Source organism: Gopherus flavomarginatus, chromosome 5 (genome assembly GCF_025201925.1).
Source record: "Gopherus flavomarginatus isolate rGopFla2 chromosome 5, rGopFla2.mat.asm, whole genome shotgun sequence".
Lineage (NCBI taxonomy): Eukaryota > Metazoa > Chordata > Testudines > Testudinidae > Gopherus > Gopherus flavomarginatus.
Genome location: NC_066621.1, coordinates 85,292,584 through 85,315,791, shown reverse-complemented (window position 1 = coordinate 85,315,791; position 23,208 = coordinate 85,292,584). Strand labels below are relative to the sequence as shown.

Sequence of the window (23,208 nt, the reverse complement as noted above, 5' to 3'; positions counted from 1 at the left end):
CCATTGGCTTCAACCCCCTTTTACGGGAGGTGGAAAAAAGAGATCCCGGGGGAGAGAGTAAGGACATTAGGAACCAGGGCCCAGTGAGTAAAAACAGGTCTCAGGCCTCAAGGGGTGAGCAGGCTCATGTAGAATCACAACCACCAACCTCTCCCACAAGACAGAACCTACCCTCAAACCTTGCTTTGTAAAGCACCGTGAACATTTGCAACACAGTGAATAAGAAACTGGGCAACAGAAACTGGTATTTTTCCAGCCAGAAAATGCTCAGGTTGCTTCCATTTTGTGGTTCTTTCTTCACTTTTGGATACTATTCTGAGCTAGATGGGCTGAGATACCAAGAAAGAGGTTGCTCTTGTGGGATTATCAACCTTAATGGATGCAGGAAGCACTGAAAATCTCATAAATAAGCATTTTCCAGAGAGATTTATCCATCCCAGCTGTATGGACCCCAGAGGTTGGGGTAATCCCTATTTTGAGGGTTTAACGTAAATATGAACCTTTGAAAGTTTGCACAGCACAAATCTATACAGAACCACCCAAATACTTACAGAAGAAGGGTTCCCAGTGTAACCCTACAAAAAGACGTTGGGGGTTGAGGGATAGGGTGGTAAAGCTAAGGATGGGAGAAAGAGTGGTTAGAACAGGCATCAGGATTCCTGGGTTCCATTGCGTGGCTTCAGTGGAGCACTGCCAATTTACATCTTTTGCATGAGAGCACTGTCCTCTTTTTTCACATCCTTCAGGACCCACCTCTGCCATGACAGCTATAAAAAGCAGCCGATGATGGCATGACGGGCAAATAGAGTTACTTGGGGTTTCTACTTGATCTCTTTATAATCACACAAACAAAATACATTTATAAGCATATGATTATCTCTCTCTTATCCCATCTTTCACATGTCACTGGTCAACTTAGATTGTGAGCTCTTCAGGGCAGGGATCATGTCTTATGTTTGTATAGTAATGAGTACAATGGGGCCTCCATGTACTATGGAAATGCACAGTAAATATTAAAAGAATATGCAGCTATATTCCGCTTCTGAAGCATGAAACTAGGGGACTCAAAGATCCTCTGCCCCTCCCATTTTAATGTTAGGGATGTATTCTAATGGATCAGCTCACTGACCCTCTCCAGAATTTTCAGGTAAGGCCTATGCATAGCAGCATGATACCTGCAGACAGAAATTGGCTACATTTGGCAAAGAGAGGACAAAATATTATTTCATACCCTGCACAAAAATGCTATGGCTGGCTCTGCTGAAGTTTCCAGTCCTCTGAATGTGCACACTATTGCTTGATCTCAGCAGAGGTTGCAAAGGGAACTCCCTTCTTGCATCTCCCTTCAGTGTGTCTAGGTGCACAGAGGGAACTGTATCACGTAGCATTTTCAGCCTTCCCATCCTAATGCCCCATGTACCCGGGACGGAAGAGAGGAGGCCAAGCTGCTGCACTGAATGGGAGTCCTGCAGCCTGCCTCTCCCAGGCTGGGGCCTGTCTCTTCTGCTTCAGCCTGGAGCATAAAGAGCCAGTACTGGGAGAGACCAAAGGCCCTTTTCCCCTCCTCTAACCCTATTCTGAATTGCCCGAGAGAGAACTGCTCTGCTACATCTCCGTACATCAGCTAGGAAAGAATGAACAAATTGGAGAGACACTCAAGAACGAAAGGGATCCCCATTCCCCTCCTCCCACCCACCTAACCATTGCAGTCAAAGGTAACAAGATGACATGCTTACCACCCTATCAGTGTTGCTACTGTGAGGGAGGTGCATAGTGGGTATAACAGTAGTGGTGTGGGGTAGGGCAAATGAAGAACCAATGGATTTAGGGTAGGAAGTGAGGTGAGCTAAGAGAGAAGCAATAGGGTTTTTGAGACAGGGCATGGGAGAAATGTTTTACCTAGGGAGTGTTGCATGTGTCACTGACTGAGGTGGAACATTTTTGTTAAAGCTTTGCTAGCACATCTCTGCTGGTTCTGTCCTGCTCAATGTGTTCCTGGCTGCTTCCCTCATAACTTTGGGAAACTGGTTGCAATTTCCATGCGAGAACAGCCCCATTTTTCAGGAGATTGTAGCTGCTTTCCACAGGGAGGCCCCTTCAGCGGAAGCCCCACAACTCAGCTTCCCCACAAAGGTGGCTGAAGTGTAATTACAACAAGCGCAAACATAGGTTTGTGGTGTAGGGCCATGCTCGTAAGTCAACAGTAATGGCTCCTGACATCAGTGAGCCGACCGTGTAACAGCAGACAGGGAGCCAGCGTGCCTGAACTATCTAACGTGGAGATGAGCCAATGCTGGATCTCTGGCTGTCATCCTCCAGCAAAGCAGGGCAAGAGGCACATGGGCTGGCCACTCGTAGGGACTATCCAGGAAGCTTTACACACAGTCCAGGAAGTCTCTTCCCCCCCCCCCCCCCGCCACTTCTCTTTCACACACATGCTGGTTTATATATTCATATATTCTTAACAGAAACATTAGCTGCCATAATTGGCTCCATTATTGGGGGTTATTAGAGCTTTCAATCACTGCCTCTGTGGCCTCATGTAGTGCTAGGAAAATGCATGGGCACAACAAACAGGGCACAGGCATGACCAGCAGCAGAGCTTTTTAATTATTCTTTCTCTAGCTTGTTGCTGCGGCAACTCAAAAAAAAAAAAGATTCTGGCAGGAACTGCAGCATGTGGAGAACTGTAAACTTCTCCGTTTGTGGAAAACAGTGGTCATGTCTCTGAAAAGCCAGAGAGAGACAGAGAAGGGCTCTTTTCAAAGCGTGCTACAGCAAGAGCCAAAAAAGGTCTGCTAGCAAATTTATTCTCATGGCTGGCCTGGATCACTACTGGTCTTTACACACCAAAGCTTCCCAGAAGCTAATGCAGTGCAGGAGTGATGGGTTCTGGGAAGGAGTTCTTCTGAAATCAGCTGAATCATGCTGTATTTAGACCCTGGCAGTATAGCGCCTTCTTGCTTCTGACCAATCTCCCCCACAAATATATTATGACCGAAGGAAGAGGCCTGTTCCAATAGCAGCTCTATGAAACTGAGCTTCTTTTTGATGAAAGATTCTGGATTAATATCCCAGGAGCATCAAGCTTTCCATTCATACATGGAAGAGAACAGAAAGAACAGAAGAAATTGTTGAGTTCTGAAAGCATTGCAATTTGGCCAGAAAACTTGTGCCTGATCTCATAAAAAGTGCCATGGAGTTCAAAACATTCAGTGTCCTCTGAGCAGTCAGAAGAGCAACAGCCATGGATATGGATATTGCATACTTGGATATTGTTTGAAATAAAGGAAATTTAGAAGGCCTTACTTTGTGCACTGAATTCTAGCATTCCAACATGAGGCAGGAATGACCATAAAAGGATATCAATATTAGTTTTAATTCATAACACAACATCTCCAACAGCAATGTCCCCTAGCACCACTGTGAAGCATTCATTTAGTGGGAAGAACTTTACTGTGTCCACTACACCATTTCCTGAAGGACCCAGACAGTTACTGATCAGGTTGGACCTTGCTTAGCATGCAAAATCCAACCAGGGCACAACCAAGAGGGCTAGTGCTGGCTGGCCAATTCTCACTCGGTGAAGTTTCAGTTTTGAACACATATTAAAACACAGGTTTGCTTGTCTCGGGAAAAATGCAAGCCCACAGTGCAGGACATTGTGAATTCTCTTCTATGCTTCTCAGTGTGTATGGAAGAGCCATTAGATAGACTCATAGACTCATAGGTCAGAAGGGACCAATATGATCATCTAGTCTGACCTCCTGCACAAGGCAGGCCACAGAACCCTACTCATCCACTTTTATACAACCCCTAATCCAGGACTGAGTTATTGAAATCCTCAAAACTGGTTTGAAGACCTCAAACTGCAGAGAATCCACCAGCAAGCGACCCATGCCCCATGCTGCAGATGGGGGAGGGGGAGAGAAATGGGGTGGATAGTGGATGCAGAGTAAAGAATGGCAGCAGTAGTAGCCACTGCTCCTGCCACCGCCACCAGGATATTTGCTACAGAGAGATGCTGCCTTGTGAAAATGCATGAAGAGAATTTAAGTTTCCCTCTGCAGTCAGTGGCTCAGATGGTAATAACTTCCTGTGAGTTAGACTCACTTGTTGGGACTGATTTCCCCTGTGAAGGGAGCTGCAGAGAGGATGGGAGGTGCTCGGATCAGGTCAACAGGGGAAGCAGACATTCAAGCTAGACACATTGTAATACAACCTCTATTTCCTCCCCTTCCTCCACAGGTGGCATGAAGGCTCATGGCTTCCTGATCCTCACCTCAGCAGTCACGGAACTGAACTGCATTAATGATCTTGGGGTGAATTCTTTAAGCAGACTGACAGCAACTTCAGTAAAACAGGAACTGTAAAACTGCACCTCAGCCAATGGGGAGCTTTACCCAGGGCAGAAAGGAGGCACAGGCCAGACCTACATGTGGTCTCCAGAGCTGCACACCAGCCCTGCTCTGTGCAGCAGTAAAGAGTCTGCAAGGTGATGAAGTGGGAAAGAGCTATTCCAAAGCATTAACATCATTAAATTCTCAGTGTAAGTTTCTAAATCTCCAATTATTTAAGGGAAAACACCCTTACAAAGAAAACAGCAGTCCTGCAAACCCAAAAGGCAGAAAAAGCCTGGAAATTCATAGTCAAGTTACACTTAGAAACACACTCAACCACTAGATATTCAAGAGAGAGACACAGTTTTAAAGGGACTCAAACAACCTTAACTCTGCCTCATGCCGTTACAACCTATCATACAGACCTTGCCTATAAGATGAAGACATTTTGATCCAGAATTGTTAATGAAGGGTGTTCAGATAAGAACTTTAAGGAGTTAAGGAGTGGCTGTGGAAATCTTAAGTCTGCTTTGTGTAACTTGCCTGTGTAGTCAAGGAACTCTCATTTTGTAGATGTGCTATAGCTCTCTCCAGTCCAATTCCAACCAGTCTGTACCTCTGTTGTGCATGAAAGGGTATTCTGCACATCAGAAACCTCATTATGCTGTGGGGGAGTTGTCCTGAAGAAGAATCCAGGTCCTGATTACTTTTGGTGAACAAATAAAAAGATTACTTCTGTCCAGCACTGGCTTATGATTTTGAAGGTAAGAGTAGTGCTGCTTTAACGCTGAGACACATGCACTTCGGTTTAAATGCTACAGCTGAGAAAAATCAGTCTATCAAATAAGAGCTAGAAAGGCCATACAGAGCACTTCTCAATTTCCAGAGGCACTGATGCAGTGAAGATATATGTTGCTTGAGGATAGGATTGTCACCTGGCTTCGGGTGGTGATACAATGGCAGAAGTTAAGGTTGGGCATGTGGTTTTCACTATGCACATCTATCCAGCTTATTTCATATTTTGAAGGTGTCCAGCATCTTAGCATCTAGGCATTTCCATATTTTTAAACATTTGTGTTTTTTGAGAAAACTGCAGTGTTCCTTCACAGGTCAGGCCACTTTGGTAGTTCATAGATATTAACAATCTTATCTTCATGGGGGGGCGGGGGTTGGTGTTGGAATTTTCTTAGGATTTTTAACATATTTATAAAATACACCATGACAGGAATCCGTATGAAGGCTACAAGCTGCACACAGTATGGTGGACTCCAGCCTGTTTCACTGGAGAGCTTGGCAGAAAGCACCTCGCTCCAAAAGGTGATTTAGGATGTGCTACAACAAGGACAGTGGGGGCACCTGGCCTCTAACCAATACTGTGCAGTAGCTGAAAGGAGCTCCCTGCCTGAGCAAATCTTCCTGTTCCAGTTACTGAAAGCAACAGAGGAGGTCTAATCCCCCAAACAGAGCACAAATTAATTTATTCCAGGGAGTTCTTCTAACAGTGGATTTATAACCCTGTCATCAGCAAAAGACCTTATGGGCTATGTCCCCCCCACCCATCGTCTCAATAGCGCACTGTGTGGCTTTGGATGATGGCATGAGAACCACTGCATCTGGCTCTGTCCATTACTGCTCGGTGCTAACAGACCTTAGTATGACCAAATTCTATCAGAAGGACGTGTATTCCATCTGATTGCATCTCTCTTCCTCTACTGTAAGTTCCTTGTCTTGTTAGATTGTACATTTTTTGGACTGAGGGCTGTGTTTTTGCATGCAACACTTTGCAAGAACTACTGCAATACAAATATGAAAACATGATTCTAATATTCCTCTCTGAGAGAGCTCTCGGTGTCTAGATACCATAGGCATTTTCAAAAGGTTGATAAAGATCATTGACGTAGCCTGGCTGTAGTTTACTACCTAGGCAGGTATTCTACAGTGCTCACAGGAGCTGCCCCTGGTTAGGAGTCTTGGTTTAGCAGGAGTCAGAAATTTTTCCATTTGCCTTGGGCCAAAAAGCAAATTGATTAGTTAAAACACCATCCTCGCGGGGCTGTAGGCTGCAGAGCAGAACCAAGGATCTTGCAGGAAAGGAAGGGAAAAGCCTGGCCCTGCGCAGGCCATTTCCAGTCCTGTTTACTCAACTATTAGTGAGGGTGGCTTCTTCTTAATTTATTTACATAGAATGCTTCCGTAACCATCTGCTCTTAAGCTAAATGAAAAATTATCTTTTTCCTGTCACTATGGAGGCTCCCTTGGATGTTCTTAATAATGCAAAAAAAAATCTATCATTTTAATGCAGGCAGCTTGGCTAATAAAAATGATCTGTGCTATTTGTAATTATGCCACAAATACAATGCAAACAAGCAATGTCTCCCTGCAGAAGCACAAGAAGCCCCTCTTACCAATCGGGGCCCAGAGATGACAGGATGGGAGGCTGATTTGGTGAACCTCAGTGTCAGATGGCTACAAAGAACTCAAGGAGTAGGCAATTAAAGGGAACAGCAGATTAGGATGACTTGCTCCAATTATTCACTCATTTAACTGGTGTTAGGGCCCGATCCTTCAATCAAGTTTGCCTAGGCCTTATTTTGACAAAGAACATTCTTCAGAGTCTTAATATAAAATTAATCTCAAATCTCCAAATATCAAATGGGTAATTATATTCAGGGGCGGCTCTAGGGATTTTGCCGCCCCAAGCACGGCAGGCAGGCTGCCTCTGCCGGTTTGCCTGCGGAGGGTCTGCTGGTCCACCGAAGCTGCGGGACCAGCAGACCCTCCGCAGGCAGCCGCCGAAGGCAACCTCTCTGCCGCCCTCGTGGCGCCAGCAGAGCGGCCCCCACGGCTTGCTGCCCCAAGCATGCGCTTGGCGTGCTGGGGCCTGGAGCCACCCCGATTCTATTTTAGGTACGTATCTGGCCCCCATTACTGCATCTCACAACCTTTGATGTATTTATCCTCATAACATCTCTGTGAGATAGGAAAATGCTGTTATCTGCATTTTATAGATGGGAAAACTGAGGCACAGACAGACTAAGTGAATTGCCAAAGGTCACACAGGAAGTCTGCAGTAGAGCAGGGAAATTAACCCAGGTCACAAATCCATTAATGAAAAATATTTAAAGTAGGACCCACATAAAAATATTGCGTTAAAGTGATGAGCCTCAGAGTTGGCAGTTGCTGACTATTCTATAGATGGCACCAATGCTGCTGGTGCTCTAATTGAGTGTATTCTGGTGAAGAAGGCACTGGACTAGGAGTCAAGACACCTAGGTTCTATTCCTGGCTTTGACACTGACCTGTTGTATACATGGTGGCAAGTCACTTACACACTCTGTGCCTCAGTTTCCCAATCTGTAAAACGGAGATACTTCTCTTCATTTGTAAAATGCTTTGAGATCTAGGGATGAAAAATCAAACTGGGTACGGAAGGAAATGTTTTTCTCTTCTAAAGAGCATGGTGGGAGGAGGAGGATAGGCTAAACATACACCTCAAATTATATGAATAAAATGTGACCATGTCCTTTTATTAAATAATGTGATTGTTAAAGTAACACGAGTAAAGAAAGCTGATCAATGTCCCGGAGATTTTCAAACAATTCTGCAGAGAGGTCAACATTGTAAGAAACAAAATGTAAACAAACTGGGAGCCCAGAACATGTTATGAATTTCTATAATCCAAAGATCTAATGCAACTTTCATGTGTTATGTAAAAAATATATAAAGTTACTGTTCTGAGAGTGAGGCTAGGGGCAGGGATAGTGTTGCCAACATTTTAATCTCACAAAACTGAACACCTTCCCCCGCCCCTTCCCTGTGGCTCCGCCTCATCCCTCCTCCTGCTCACTCCATCCCCCCTCCCTCTGTTGCTCACTCTGCCCCACCCTTACTCACTCATTTTCACCGGGCTGGGGGATGGGGTGCAGGGAGGGCTGAGGACTCTGGCTGGGGTGTGGGCTCTGGGATGGGGCCAGAAATGAGGAGTTCAGGCTGTGGGAGGAGGCTCTAGTCTGGGGCAGGAGGTTGGAGTGCAGGGAGGGGTGAGGACTCCAGCTGGGGGTACGGGTTTTGGGGTGGGGTTGGTGATGAGCGGTTCAGGGTGCAGGAGGGGGCTCTGGGCTGGGGCAAGGGGTTGGGGTGCAGGCTCCAGGAGGGAATTTAGGTGTGGGAGAGGGATCAAGACTGGGCACGGAGTTGGGGCATGGAGGAGGTGGGAGATGCAGGCTCTGGGTGACGCTTACCTTGGGCTGCTCCCCGGGCCTCTGAGAGAGGCGCAGCCAGGCGGCTGTATGCGGTGTATGTTGCCTCTGCCTGCAGGCACCACCCCTGGAGCTCCCATTGGCAGGAACTGTGGCCATTGGGAGCTGTGGAGCCAGTGCTCGGGACAGGGTCAGCGTGTGGACTCCCCCTTGCTGTGCCTTCACCTCAGATCCAAGGGACGTGTTGCTGCTTCTGGCGAGCTGCGCAGAGCCGGGCAGGGAGCCTGCCTTAGTCCCACTGTGCCACTTACTGGACTTTTAATGGCCCAGTCAGCAGTGCTGACTGCAGCTGCCAGGGTCCCTTTTCGATCAGGTGTTCTGGCTGAAAACCAGACACCTGGCAACGCTAGGCAGGGAATTATTAGTTTGAGGACAGGATTAGGAGCTTTAATCCTAGCTCTGCCACTGACTGGTTTTAGGGACTTTGGCAAGTCACCAGCTCCTTTTCTGTTTTCATTTTTAATTCTGTAAAATGAGAATAATGATATTTACTTATTTTGTGAGAGGTTGAGAGATATAATGGTTTATATTTGTCAAGTACTTTAAAAGACAAAAAGCACAAAGGATTACAATTATCTGCTAGACAGCTAAGGGAGCGAGTCGCAAATGTCCAAAATCTGCCTTTTGGTATCACACTGGGCTAGCCTGCTGTGAACAGATTGGCTCCTCTTGGACAGAAGTAAATCTCACTTGCAGGTATTTCTGGGAAACACCCAAGCTGCCTCCAGCTGTGAGAACAGATCTTGCAAAACACAATCTGCTATACCCTGTGCTATGCCAGAGGAACTGACCCATGAGGAAGAGGAGTGTGGCAGACAGTGGCTCTGAGACAATCACAAAACTGCAGGACTATGGGAGTGGACAAGGGGTGAGGCGCATTATTGGCTGATGTGGTATATTGAGGTTACAGATGCACACAGATGATTGACACGGATGATATCTCACCCATGGAGGGAGGTTATTAGAGATAAGCCAAGCTACTTTTAAAAATAACTCTCTGAATAGTCATGGAGCTGATGTTGGTTTGTACCTGGGCAGGGAAGATTGAGGGCTGGCAGACGGGCTTCTCTCATGGATCAGATGCTTCAATTATACTCGCACCACACACAAGCAGCAGGCTGCGGAGCTGAGATTGGTTCTGGAAAACTATCAGATTGAAGAGCAGCATCTTCAAATTTACCAGGGTTTTTGAGTGACAAGGCACAGGCACGTGCAGGAGGAGGCTAGGCGAGACAGAGGTCATGTTACATCGTGTAACAGTTGCTTTCCCTCCCCCATCTTATTTTTCCAGTCTCATCAACAATTTTGCTTTGCATTGTTTCAAATCCTATTAATATTCATAAGTGACTTTCCATTGTTTGCACTTTTCTATCAGGCACACAGCTCTGATCCCCACTTGTCTTAATAGGATTCAAAGCTCATGAAATCAGATCTTATTAGTGAGTCTCCATCAGACGCCATCAGCACTGTGGTACCTCAGCCTCCGTTCCTGCTAAAATGACATGGGAGTCTTTCACAGCAGTAACATCTGTAGAGGTCTTAATCTAATATGACTTTTCAATCTGAACTACGAAACAAATAGGAGTAAAACACTTAGTGCAGAAAACTCTATTGAATTAAATGGCAAAAACCTTCATTAACTCAGAGTTAAGGATGTTGGCGATAGCTTGTGGCCTTCCAGAACATCAAGTTCAGCAAAACTCAAACTTCAGAAAACCAGAAAATACAGAGTGAAGGTAAATGCGTACACAACCTTAACACTGCCCCCTTGGAGCTGGTAATAGCCACTGGGAATAATCTGCATACACTCCAGCTGCATTCACTGTGTTAGGTGTAGCTGCATTGAATGGCGGAGAAATACAATGGGGCAGCTTGGAAAAGCTGGGATTGTGATATGGTGAGATCATTGTGTGTGTTACCAAAGGAAAAAGGTGCATGTGTACCTTAAGGGTGCATCGTTTCAACTCAGAATTGTGGAAGTTGTGTTAGCAGTGGGGCACTGGGGTCTTCTCATCATGGGTATTGTCAGTAGTGAGGTGGGATATGAAAGCAGCCTGTGGATTTAATGATGAGGAGGGAAAGCATAGGTTTAGGTGGCATGCTGTGTGAAGAGGTTGTAAAAGGGTATGAAGTGGTTGTTAAATTTTACAAGTGTGGCATTCTGTCAGAGAAGTAGGCTCAGTGTTTGAGTGTAGGACAAATGCAGGTAGTGTCTGTCCATTATAGTGAAAATGGAGTGTGTTTGTTTATGGGTGTTGCGGGGCATCACTCCAAGAGGGCAGAGTTAAGGTTGTGTGGATGCTTACTGTAACTCTGTATTTCAGGGTTTTCAGATGTTTGAGTTTTGCTGAACTCGTTTTGCAAGTGGCACAAGATATCACCTGGCAATCTTAGCTCTGTGTTGAAGTTTTTTTTGCCATTGCCATTTTTTAAACAGAAACAAAAATGTTTGTTGGTAGGAGTTAGTGATCACTTAGATAGTTATAATTCTGACCTAGGTTTGTAGTTGATTTAGTGTGGCTGTGTAATAATAAAAAGATCTAGCTTTTATACAGATTGCTTTTCACCAGCATATCTCAAAGAACTTCACACCATTATGCCCACTGTATAGACAGGAAACTGAGGCCTGGAAAATTGGAGTGACTTGCCCAAGGTCATGCTGCAGGCCAGAGGCAGAACTAGGAATAGTTCCAGTCCAGTGGTCTTTGCATGGTTGGTATGTGACTCCTCAGTGCTAGTCTCCCCTCCAGTACACTGTTATAGTGGAATGCAGATAATTGTCAGCCTTGGAAATGTTTGTAATGCATAGCTGCTAAGAGTGTGGCTGAGAAAAATCTGAACCATGGTCTGTGCCTGAAAACCTCAACAGTTTTATTACATGGTTGTTACAGTAACGTTAAACATGGGGAAGAAGACTGGTGTGTCCCTGTTCTTCTCCAATCTCTGCCCCATGATTCCCCCTCCCCTCCCCCTCCCATCCCTTTAAGCCATTAGTTGGCAACTTGGCACTGGAGAAGCCATTAAGATGGAAGAGGTTGCTCCTTGCTGACTCCTGCTCAATGCTGCTCCTTGCACATACCACATTGGAAGGCCACACACTACCTTGGTCATAGAGTCTGATCTGCACACTGAGTTGGGCCCCCTTCCTCCCACTACCTATTCCAACTGGGACTCCTCCCCTGCTTTAGGCAGGCTTCTGCAGCCTGCCACAGGTCCACCTAGTCAGCTTCTCCTCCAAACTGCACCCCTGCCTCAGACACTCTGGTTAGCCCCCTTCCACACCACACAGGGGTGATGTGTATCTTTATTAATCATTTTCTGGATTTCAGATGTTTACATTTGAATAATCTTTGGTCCTCCCATCCCAGATCCCCGCTCACATGGAGAGGTTCTCAGTTCCCCCAGAAAGGCAAGCCATCCTCCAGAACCTGGCTCCCATCGGTGGGGGCAGGGAGGGAGGGGGTCAGACCCTTATAGATGAGCATGGCCGCCCACATTCTGGCACACACACAGGGAGGCAAGGAGCAGGGCTCAGACACCCTGGGGGCAGAGACTGCAGATCCCAGCTCACATGAGGGGGGGAGGAGGGGCTCAGACCCCACTAGAAAGGCAAGCCTCCCCAGAACCCAGGTCAAATGAGATGGCACACAGAAGAGGGTCAGTCCCACATAGATGGACTTGGGTCCATTCCCCAGGTCCTGGCACACAGGGAGTGGGGCTCAGATACTTCTGGGACAGGATCTCCCAGATCCTAGTTCACAAGGAGGGTAGGCTGAGGGGCCAGACCCCTTGATCCTGGCACAAAAGGAGAGAATGTGGGACTGACAGGTGCCCCCGCCCCTACTCTCCCCCTGTCACTCACCCCACATCCCCTTTCCAGTGTCCCTCACCCTTCCACTCTCATAAGCCCTCTAACCTTTCTCACCTCCCCTACTATTCACCCCCATTTATCTCCCTCCCCTTGATGCAGCCCCAAACTCCTCACCCCTGTTCCCTCCACTACTCCACCCCCTAGGATGCCCTTCCCCTGCCAGCAAACTTTTGCATTTCTTTTTACAAAAATTACATTCCCCCAAAATACTCCCCCTTCAATAGAGAGAGATTTTAGCATTATGCTATCCAACCTTTTCTAAATTTCTGCCCAGGGTGGGGCTTGGCCTGAAACTGGTTGAGTTGGTCAAGTTCAAAGGACTACTGCTTATCCCCTTGAGCAATCCAGCTAGTGTGAAACTTGGAAGGCTAACAATCCTGTTAGCTCCTCTGTCCATGCATGCTCAGTGTAATCTATAAGGTATGAGAATAGGCTTGAGAGCCTTAGCATGCCTAATTAGAGAAGCAAAGTTTTTCATACATTATAGTTTGATTTCCTCCAAAGGACTAGAGGGCATCATGCACTCTCTTAGGGTAATCCTAGAGCATTTGAGACCATGGTGTGATGATCTGTGCCCTGGTTTGATCTCATCTGTGAGCAAAAACAGGTGGTCAGAATCTCTCGATCTTAGGAAAGGCTGTTTTTTCAGGAGCTGTATCTCAGGAACCCCTTGGTGAAATGACCCCAAATTTCACTCATTAACAGAACTCCACACCTCCATGAGGCACACCAAGTTTCAAGGCAGTCTGAACAAACAATGATGTAGATTTTAGAGCACTTAGAAGAGTTGGGTTTTAAACAGGAACTTGGTTTTAACAAACTATAGCAGAGCTCTTGCTCTGCTATAAAGCTGCTGATTCAAGTGCCATAGAATCACAGCCATTAGAGGTGGAAAAGACCTTGAAAGCACATTTCCAATGCTGAATTACAATAAATCTGAGAGAACAATGGTACTGGCTCATTAGCACCCCTTATCTCATTGATAAAAGACTGCTGACTTTACCCCAAAACGATTCCCTTTCAGATTGTCCTTCCTAAAGGGCAGAATTCTTGGCTCTCCCCCAGCTGCAGTGTACCAATGCATAGCCTTGCCCCTGAGAACTAGTATAGACTCGTTCCCCTATGCACAGATAGAATTCCGAGGAACGAGCGGGAAAAGGCACTACTGCAAAGTGGTTACCTTCTTACTCTGCTCGCTGCCTCTCCTCAGATCAGAAACTTCTGACGCACAAATTGTGACTCCTCTTGGCCCACAGAGCCAATACAAAAAAGTGAGATTGATTTTACAGTGTCTCATGTATCATCAACAAGGATGCTTTGCACTCCTAGAACACCTGCCCTAAATCCTGTTTTGTCTTCTGCCTCATACATCATCGCTGGAGGTAAAAACTCTGCATGTCGATTTTCAGTTCCCAGGTGGAGTCTGTGGCAGTGGCAGGAAGAAAAATCATATTTTGAGTAGATAAGCAGATTTAGTCCGGAAGTCAGTGAGTGAGAATAAATTCCCAAGTGTCACGTTTGCACTTTCCCTGACTAGAACGGTCCATTAACAAAGTAATTTAAAAAGAATTCATATCAGTAATAGCTAACACAGGTCTTGATAGCAGCCTCTTACCCTTTGACTAAGAACTACTTAAGCCTTGGCCCTGAACTACGCCAGTTCTTTCTGCTTAATTAATGACCTTCATTCTGTATCAACAATAACAAAGAGTAATCTGATGGAAAATTGCTGACCCAATATTCTGGCCACCTCTAGAATCAAATTTGACAGAGTTGCACTCTAGTGTACCTCCTGCTGTGGATACGCAGGTGTACTAAATCTTGCAAAAGATCACCTCTTACTCGGACAGACAGTTAAGACATGTGACTAGACCTATCAGATTCCAGATTGCTGAGGATAAAAGACAGGATCTAATAATAGGCCTCCTCATCCCCAAGAAGTGAAAAAGTTCCCCAAATCCAAAAAGTGGGTTAGACAGCGTGTCTTCTTACTTCTATATCGCCATAAGGCCCTGGACGCAAGTGGTTTGCAGTAGTAGGCTTATTGCAGAGCGCACATTCTGAGATGGAAGGAGTGACAGGTATCTTGCCTTTGGTTGCTTCTAACTGGTGTAGGTGTAGGTTTCTGACCTGTAATGTGAAAGTCAAGGAAAGAAGAAACCTGGTGCTGTTATGACCTATACATATGCTCCAGAAGTTCAGCCATGTGACAAAACTCTCCACTTGCTATGACCATAAGGATTCTTTCAGCAAGCACTGAAAAGATTAAGGGGAACTGGTCTGTTGACACTGTAGAACAGAATCTGCATGAAGACCAAGGGATACTTTTTAGTTTCAAATGTGTATTCAGATATTTGGACAATAAAATTACTATATAAGTCCTACACTGAAACTAAACTAGGAGAAAATATCAGTGTGCAGGGTTGGCCCTTCTAGTACTCCAAACAAGAGAATTATTGCATCCACTATGTAATTAGGAAGGGCTGGCATCAAGCTGCCTAGAATCTTGAAGAAAATTGCAATCTAGCAGCCCCACCTATGAGTGGACAGAGAGGAGAAGGGATTTTCACTTGTAAGACAACTTTCTGAGCTCCCTTCCTGTCACAGGGAAGTTGTCCATCCTCTTTGAATCTAAATATCCTTTCTGGAATTCTGGATCTGATTTATTTACAGACCTCACAAGATGCAGATCCACAAATAACCCAGGAGCAGAATGTCAGGAAGCTGCAGCAGTTGCTAGCTCAAGGTTATATGTATGGCAAACTAAAATATTAGCCCACTGGAGTTTGATTAAGAATGCCCTCTAGATCCTAAACATCTTCAAATAAATAAATGCAAAATTCCCCCAAGCTCTCCTATCACTGTCACTGATAAATGGAACAACCCCTTATCTTCATATAGCAGTCATTGTTTGTGTAGTGCCTGGGCGAAAAAGATGCTTTGTGTTCCTCTGCAGTATTTAACTAGAACTTTAAGAAACATTGCTCCCAAAGCCGTACTGACATCATCGTGGATGCTGCTGCATAAACAAGGAAGTAAACAACAAACAACAAAATCATGTTAATTTCAAGCTCCATTAGAAAGCAGAGTTAGACTGGGAGAAAAATCAGTGTTTGTCCAGTAGAAAAAAAACAACACTGGTAGGGAGAGAAGTGTGGTTTTCAAGTTTCTGAGAGGATGTAAAAATCAAGGCACTCACTAATGTCCTCTTAACTAGAGTGAAAATTCTTTTCTTATCACAGAAGTTATGTGATTTTGACAAGAATTATTCTAGCCCTAGATACTGTCTAGCAACTTTTTCTTTCTTTATACGTTTGATCAGCTCTGACACTAGGACCAATTGATTTTCTTTTTCTTTTTTTTTTAACTCTCTAAAGATGTTGTCAGTTCTGGTTTGTTCTGATGAATTCTACAAATTCTGCACCAGTTACATACAGATCTCTCTGAGCTGACTTCAGGTTTAGCTGTGCTGGATAACAAGCAGAGAAAAGATAATTCATAGGTGTTTCTAGTTGTCTGCGAAAGTCTTATTCACTGTGTCAAACAAATCTAAAAGGGCTTTGGGTCTGACCTTCTAAAGCATCTAAAGTGAGGCCTGCTAGAGTTAAAAAAAAAATCCTTTGCTGGTCTCCTTTAGGGAAGCAGCATTGTGAAATTACTAAAGAAACAGCAGTTTTCCACTGAATGAAGTTTGTTCATCTTTGCGTAAAACTGTAGTAATTGGCTACCACGGCTGTATTAATTTATACAAACTGAACAGATTTGTAAAGCTCTGGGAATTTTCAAAGAGCCAACTAAGCTGCACTGAGCTTCTATCTTGTCTGTAAATTCACCCAAACACCAGGACCTAACGAACAACAGTGCCACAATTTTCCACTTCCTATCAGTGTCTCTATATATTATAGGGCAAATTCTGTACTCAGATGTGCACTGATTTAGTGCTCCATTTGAAGTCAATGAGATCGGCATGCATGTGCAATCAATGGCAGAATTGTTTTTCTCCTGAATTTTGACCACCCCTCTCAACACCCCACCCACAGCATTGCCAACTTTAATATTTAAAAACTGGACACTCCACCAGGAGTGCTGGAACCTCCCCCGGCCTTGCATCTTCTCCCCAAGGTCTCGTCCTCATCCATGCCCCTGAGGGCCCTGTCCTGCCTCTTCCTCAACAGCCCTGCCCTTGTTTGCTCCTCTTCCCCTCTCTCCCCTGTGGCTCGCTGCTTTTCCCTTCTTTCTCCCTGGGTTGGGAGGGACTTGTCTGTGGAGACAGGGTTGGGAGCTGTAGCCACCTGAAGCAGGTAGGAGACAGCCCCAGCTGAGTAGGAGCTGGTGTGGGTGACGACCCGGCACTTCCCTGCCTGCAGTAATTGGACTTTGGGTGTCTGGTCAGTTGATCTGATCGGACAATGTTGGGTCCCCATTTTCAATTGGACCTTCCAGTCATCATGTTCACTACATTTTCCTTAAAAGAACAGTAAGATTATCTATTGTTCAACCCCCCCCCACCCTTAACAGTGGAATAGCTAAGTTAAAATAATATATTAATTAAAGCTGTCGATTAATTGCAGTTAATTCATGCAATTAATTAAAATAATTGTGATAAAAAAGTAATTGTGATTAATCATACTATTAAACAATAGAATACCAAATAAGATTTATTAAATATTTTAGGATGTTTTCTACATTTTCAAATATATCGATTTCAGTTACAACACAGAATACAAAGTGTATGGTGCTCACTTTGTAATTATTTTTATTACAAATATTTTCACTGTAAAAATGATAAACATAAGAAATAATATTTTTCAATTCACCTCGTACAAGTACTGTAGTGCAATCTCTTTATTGTGAAAGTGCAACTTACAAATATAGTTTTTTTGTTACATAACTGCACTCAAAACAGAACAATGTAGAACTTTAGAGCCTACAAATCCACTCAGTCCTACTTCTTGTTTAGCTAGTCGTTGAATAAATGGTATTCTATTATTAACAGCACGATTAATCATGTTTAATTTTTTTAATTGCATGATTAATCTCAATTCATGTTTTTAATCGCTTAACAGCCCTAATATTAATATTTCTGTATTCCGGCTGGACATTAAGAATCCTCTGTTAGTACAGTTTAAAAAAAGAAAAGAGATACAGACATATGGAGATTATACATGCACAATGGAAGGCACAGAAGTTTAGAGCTCTGGAAGATTAGATTGTCAATGCACTGGAATTTAATACATATGTACTGTACATTATGGTATGCATGCATAGACCACTGAAAGCACAGCTTTGGGATTTTATTAACAAACTAAACCTATGTTGCACAATAACCCTAGAAAGTCCTTCTTTCCTTTGGGGAAGTAATAATTTACCCTTTTGGCCCCAATAGAGTAGGTCACAGTCTTCACAGCAGTGCCACAAATGACAAAACCCCGCCCTGAAAAGACCAGAGAGGCTCACTCAGCACAGACTACTTACTAAAGGGTCCACATCATTAAAGGCTAATCCTTTTGTCCTCTGGCACCAGCATCCCACCCATTCACAAATCAGAATCATCACCAAGTATGGAAAGTAGCAACTAGTACATTGGCCCATGGTTTGCTATCAAGTAAAGTTGGACTTTTGGAAACCAGACAGACACCAGGGTCAATGCACCAGGAGCTCAAGCTTAGCTCTCAGCATCAATGGATTCTCGACTTGTGTCTGTCTGTTATTAACAGGCATGTTGCCATCACCAAAAGATTGACACATGAAAGTGAAATGCATAAGACAAACTAGAATGACATATCTGGGTGTCTAAAGCACACCATCAGGATCAGTAAGCTTCTCTTGTGATTTACTAAGCAAGCTAATGATTTCTAGAGCTGGTTGGTTTGGTGCATGACTCATGACAGGTTTCTAAACTGTGATTTTCAGTGAGCTCTAGCAGAAGTGAATGTTCTCAGACAGGGATTTCTGAGAGAAAGTGTGTGCTGACAAATGAAATGGACTTTGTGAAGCTCTCTTTTGTCTAAGATCCCACTCATATATTGTATATACTAGCTGCAGACACACGCACGAACCTGCAAGTTACACCACTGGGTGAGAATGATGCAAACCTCAATGAAGAGGCATCATCTATTATACATGACTGATTTAAAAAAATCAAGGCATTTCTGAGAAAGAAATTAGGTCAGTAATTGCAGAGATCTGTTCTCTGTGAATAGCTTCAGAACATATTCAGTGTTTACAGACAGACACACAAATCTAAACTAAAACACAATGAAAATCTGTCTTTAACTTAGAATTTTCTGCATTTTCACAGTTTTAAACAAAACCTCCAAGGGAGTACATTCACCTTGTTTTTCCTTAGATTTTATGGCAGACATACATTATGTGTCAAGGGAGAAAAAAAATCTGTTGGTGCACTTGTAAAACAGAAGCTACAGTAGCTAGGTATAATGGGGGAATAAAAGATTCAGTATGAACTCTGCATTTATAAAAACTGGTTTCTATATTATAGATAAAATAGCTGTATTTAAGGATGCAAAGTGATTTCCATTATAAAGCTCTATTCTCAGATCCCCATAATTTTGCAAAATTAACCTTTTGACCTTAAATTTTACAGGCTTGGTCTCTGCCCAAAGATACATATTTTCTGGGAAGTTTGATTTAAAAAGTTTCAGCTATTTCTGAATGTACTGATAGCTAAAAGAGGGCAATTTTCTTAGGTTGCAAGATTTTTTCCTCCATTTTTAAAAACAGTCCTACCATTGAAGACTTGAAAGTTGCAGTTGGCAGGGAATGAGTTCTCTCTAAAGGATTCAGAAGATTAATCTCTGATGGACTCCCCGGGCACGGCCTGATTCAAATGGGAATTAGTGTTCATTTGACCAAATTATGTGTTTGAAAATGCATACTGAGCATGCACAGGAGAGTTTTCTGTTAATGTCATTAGGGATGTGATCCTGTCACGTGCCAAGTACTCTAGCCTGGTCTGACAACACACTTGAGGATGTACTTTAAGCATGCGAATAGTCCCATAGAAGTTAATGGGGATGTGACTCACATTCCTAGAAGTTAAGCAGGTGCTTCGCTGGGTCAGGCAAGAGCGCTCAGTTCTTTGCAGGATCAAGCCCGGGGTCAGCACCTAAACAAGGAGGGGCTGTACATACGAATCAATAGTTACCTGCACACTAGAGTCCTGAGTCCCCTTAAATGTACTGAACTAGCTCAGCTACCTTTTCCTGGTGTTTCAAGAAACCCAAGATTTGGCCCATTCCTCTCCCTAGTCTCCAGGGGCCTTGGGCAAGGATGGAAGCATTGCCTTGGGATCTCACCAAACAGTCTCAGATTGTGGAATTTACAGGTTCTGTTTGCAATTATTTTTGCAAGCCAGCAGCGTATTGAAGTCCCAGAGGCCAAAGATGCCTATTTTGAGTTTTTGCCTCCCTTCACTCCCCCTCCCGCGCACATTATTATTGGGTCAACCTAGGAAATTAAATGAAAAAAATTACATTAATACAACATTAAGGTTGTGAACTCAAGAGTCAGGAATAACTAAAATTAAGGTTGAATGTTTAAGCATAATTCTTCCCCCTGTGAGTATGCATTATAATATTGTCTTTAACTACCTGTTGACAGACTGTTTCTCAGATAGAATATACTACTTTTTCAACAATGTTAGATACACTTGTGAAGCACTTTGTAGTACTGTGTACATGAAATAAACACTGAAATTACACAGTAAGTAAACTATACAGACATAATTTAATACAGATTAATTTTGTGGAAGAATGGTAACTTGGTGGCACATATAGATCACTGAAATTTGCAGATAATTCCCTAAATTACAGCTAAGGAATGCTGAACTGTGCATTTGCGCACATGTCAGTTAGGTTCCTGGCTAGAAAAGGAAATGCATAATATATGGGTACTTGCAAAATTATTGAAATAAATAACTTACTGAGGACAGCTATAAAAAGTTTAAACCAAAGACATTCTGATAGTTAAATCAGCCTAAGTATACATGAATGAGAACATACGACAAGATGCTACACAAGTGTAGCTGAAGCTGCAGAAACATATCATATGCTAACATGTTGTATTATTTGAGAAATAGTATGTCATGTGATTAACTACAGTTCTGCAATGCATATAAAAAAGGGCAGAGATATGCCAAAGCTGAATGTAGGCATTTCCTGTTTTTTTCATGCTTCATCTTACAACTTTAAAGTTCTCTTTATGTAGCTTTTTGATGGACTATACATACACCTGTACATTCTATCAGTCTGTCCACACTAGAAGTCTACAACTCTATGAAAACAGGGCCTACAAAGGAATCACTGCTGACTCCAAACTGCTGCAGCTTTAGCATGAGCCTCTCAGCCACCCACCAAGAGCTGTTTCCTAGTGCATTTTCAGCTCAGGAAACACAAAGTGTCACAAGTAGGTGAATGAAACACCGATAGCCAAGCTGAACCCATTCACCTGCTGGCAGAACTGCTTCTAAATGAGAAGCTGGAGGAGGAACGAACCCCACTTGCTGCCAGCACCAGGTGGTACAAATCTGCTGAGGCCCATAAAACAGATAAATGAATATTTGATAGAAATATAATTGGAGAGAGTAAAAGCTGCCGTCAGCCTAACAGTGAAATACACTGGTTAGCTGACCTCTTGGAGAAATAAATCTGCAGTGCGCACTAATTATATCCAGCCTGTAACTTGAAAAACCCTCCAAAACCAGTTCCTGAAGAAGCAACATAAACCTTTAACAGGAAAAAAATTTACTGTACACCAAGGCTTTGCATTGCAGAGGTCACTGGTGTTGTAATTTAATTGCCTGCCCTATTAGTACTGCCCAGACATCATGTTGCACTGATGTACTTATGCTACTGCAGCAGGCTGAGGTACTGCCAGGCTTTAAGCAATCTCTTACATGGGGCTAGCTATTTGGTTTTATCCTAAGGACAGCGGTGAAGGGAACGAGGCAAGACTAACTATGAAAGTTTGTCTTCAAGGAGTGGGCACCACGAACAGGATGCTAGAACAAACACACCTAGTGGATTTGATATAAACGTTCATAGAGGGCTTTGCTGGGCTGCAAACAAAAAGTAGCAGGAAAAGGAAAGAGAAATTAGGACACGGAAGGTAAGGGAGAAATACAATTTGAGACTTTGATGGAGTATTGCAGGCAGACTCTACACCTCTCATCAGCCAAATTGCCTCTTTCCCAAGCTAAACCACTGGAAGGAAAATGCCGGAATCTCAGCTGGGGTTTGTGGGGAGCCAAGACCTAGCCATGGTTACCCCCCACCCAACATCCCCCCTCAGAGCCAGAACTGTGCAAGGGAGACCCCCCCATACACATACACTGGCCATGGAGACCGAGGCCCATGTATGTCTTTATGCAAGCCAGGGAAGAGAAAATGCTGGGAGGAGCCATCAGAGACTAAGTGGCAGGACGGAGCAGAGAAACAGTGTAGCAGGAACCTCTGGGACTAATGGTGTCATCATTGGCTGTCTGTTTATTTCAGTGTTGTCACTGAACAGTGTCTCTCCTGTGCTGACTGGCTATTTGCTCCGCCTCCCTCCAGCGTCTCAGCCAGAAACTCTTCACTCCCTTCAATGTCCCCTCTCCGTGCCTAAATCACATAACACATTTTTTGGTGATTTTCAAGAGCTCCTACCCATAACTCTCTAATATTGAAACACACACACAACATTAAAGACCCACCGACTTCCTAATGTGTTATGTAATTCATGGACAGCCCCCTTGTCTCTCTTCAGCTAATCCTTTCACACCCAAACCCCTCCCAAAAAAATGAAAGCAAACCAGACCCAAGACTGTGGAGCTAACAGGACATTTGCAGATCATCACATTGTTCACTTTGCTTTTACGGTTTATGCTTTCCTCCCAACCCTTTGCCTATCTTGTTTTTAGACTGTAAACTCTTAAGGGTAGGGACTGTCTCTTATTTTATGTTTGTACTGCACCAGAGGTGTTGGATGTTACTGTGATATCAGTAATTAACAATACTAAGGCTATTGCAGATGGCAGAAATTACAGAGCAAAGGCTCACATACCAACAGTGGTAATAGGGTGACCAGATGTCCCGATTTTATAGGGACAGTCCCGATTTTTGGGTCTCTTTCTTATATAGGCTCCTATTACCCCCCATCCCCATCCTGATTTTTCACATTTGCTGTCTGGTCACCCTAAGTGGTAAGAATTGTCTGAAGACAGGAATCAGGGACCAAAAAATTGGAGAGAGGGCAGGAGGCTAGAAGCACAAGATCTGTACATTAGCTTCAAGCTGTGGTAAGAATGGAGCTGAATACATTGCTAGCCTCAGAGCCAGACACAGAATTAGCATCACAGGAGTGAATCATGCTGCAGATTGACAGTTTGACAACCCTGACCTGCACTAAGCTGAGAAGCCTAGTTTCCAGGACTACCCACTCCTTAATTTTCATCAGCACCTACGTCAGCCACCTCCTCTTGCTGGCTGCAAAGTTTGCTCACATTGCTGTACTCTTTGGGGCCAAGGCTGGTGAAGCATGGCTGATAGATAATCTTCCTGAAACAAGACAAGCCTGTGTCATGGCCTGTCTGAACACATTTCCTTGGCATCTGCATCAGAGATGTGTGGTTTGTCATAATACAGGCTTCCGGAACACAACTACATTAGTTTTCATGTGTTCCTGTAAGAAAGGGCTAAGGAAAAGAAGGTGGGGAGAGGCCTGAGAGGGGAGAGTTTGG

At 44.0% G+C, this 23,208-nt stretch overlaps 1 protein-coding gene across 7 annotated transcripts in view; it reads right to left on the bottom strand.

Moving 5' to 3' along the window:
* Positions 1 to 23,208, bottom strand: part of TMEM263 (transmembrane protein 263) — a 348,456-nt gene that overhangs the window by 25,853 nt on the left and 299,395 nt on the right. Inside the window, exon 1 of one of the 7 annotated variants that reach the window (XM_050955549.1) lies at positions 13,805 to 13,872. The exons of 5 other annotated variants lie outside the window; for them this stretch is intronic. In XM_050955549.1, coding sequence (XP_050811506.1) covers positions 13,805 to 13,844 — 40 coding nt within the window. In that variant the 5' untranslated portion in view covers positions 13,845 to 13,872. Of the gene's footprint in view, positions 1 to 9,629; positions 9,694 to 13,804; positions 13,873 to 23,208 lie in introns of those variants that run through there. One more of the 7 variants, XM_050955548.1, reaches the window with a different exon arrangement.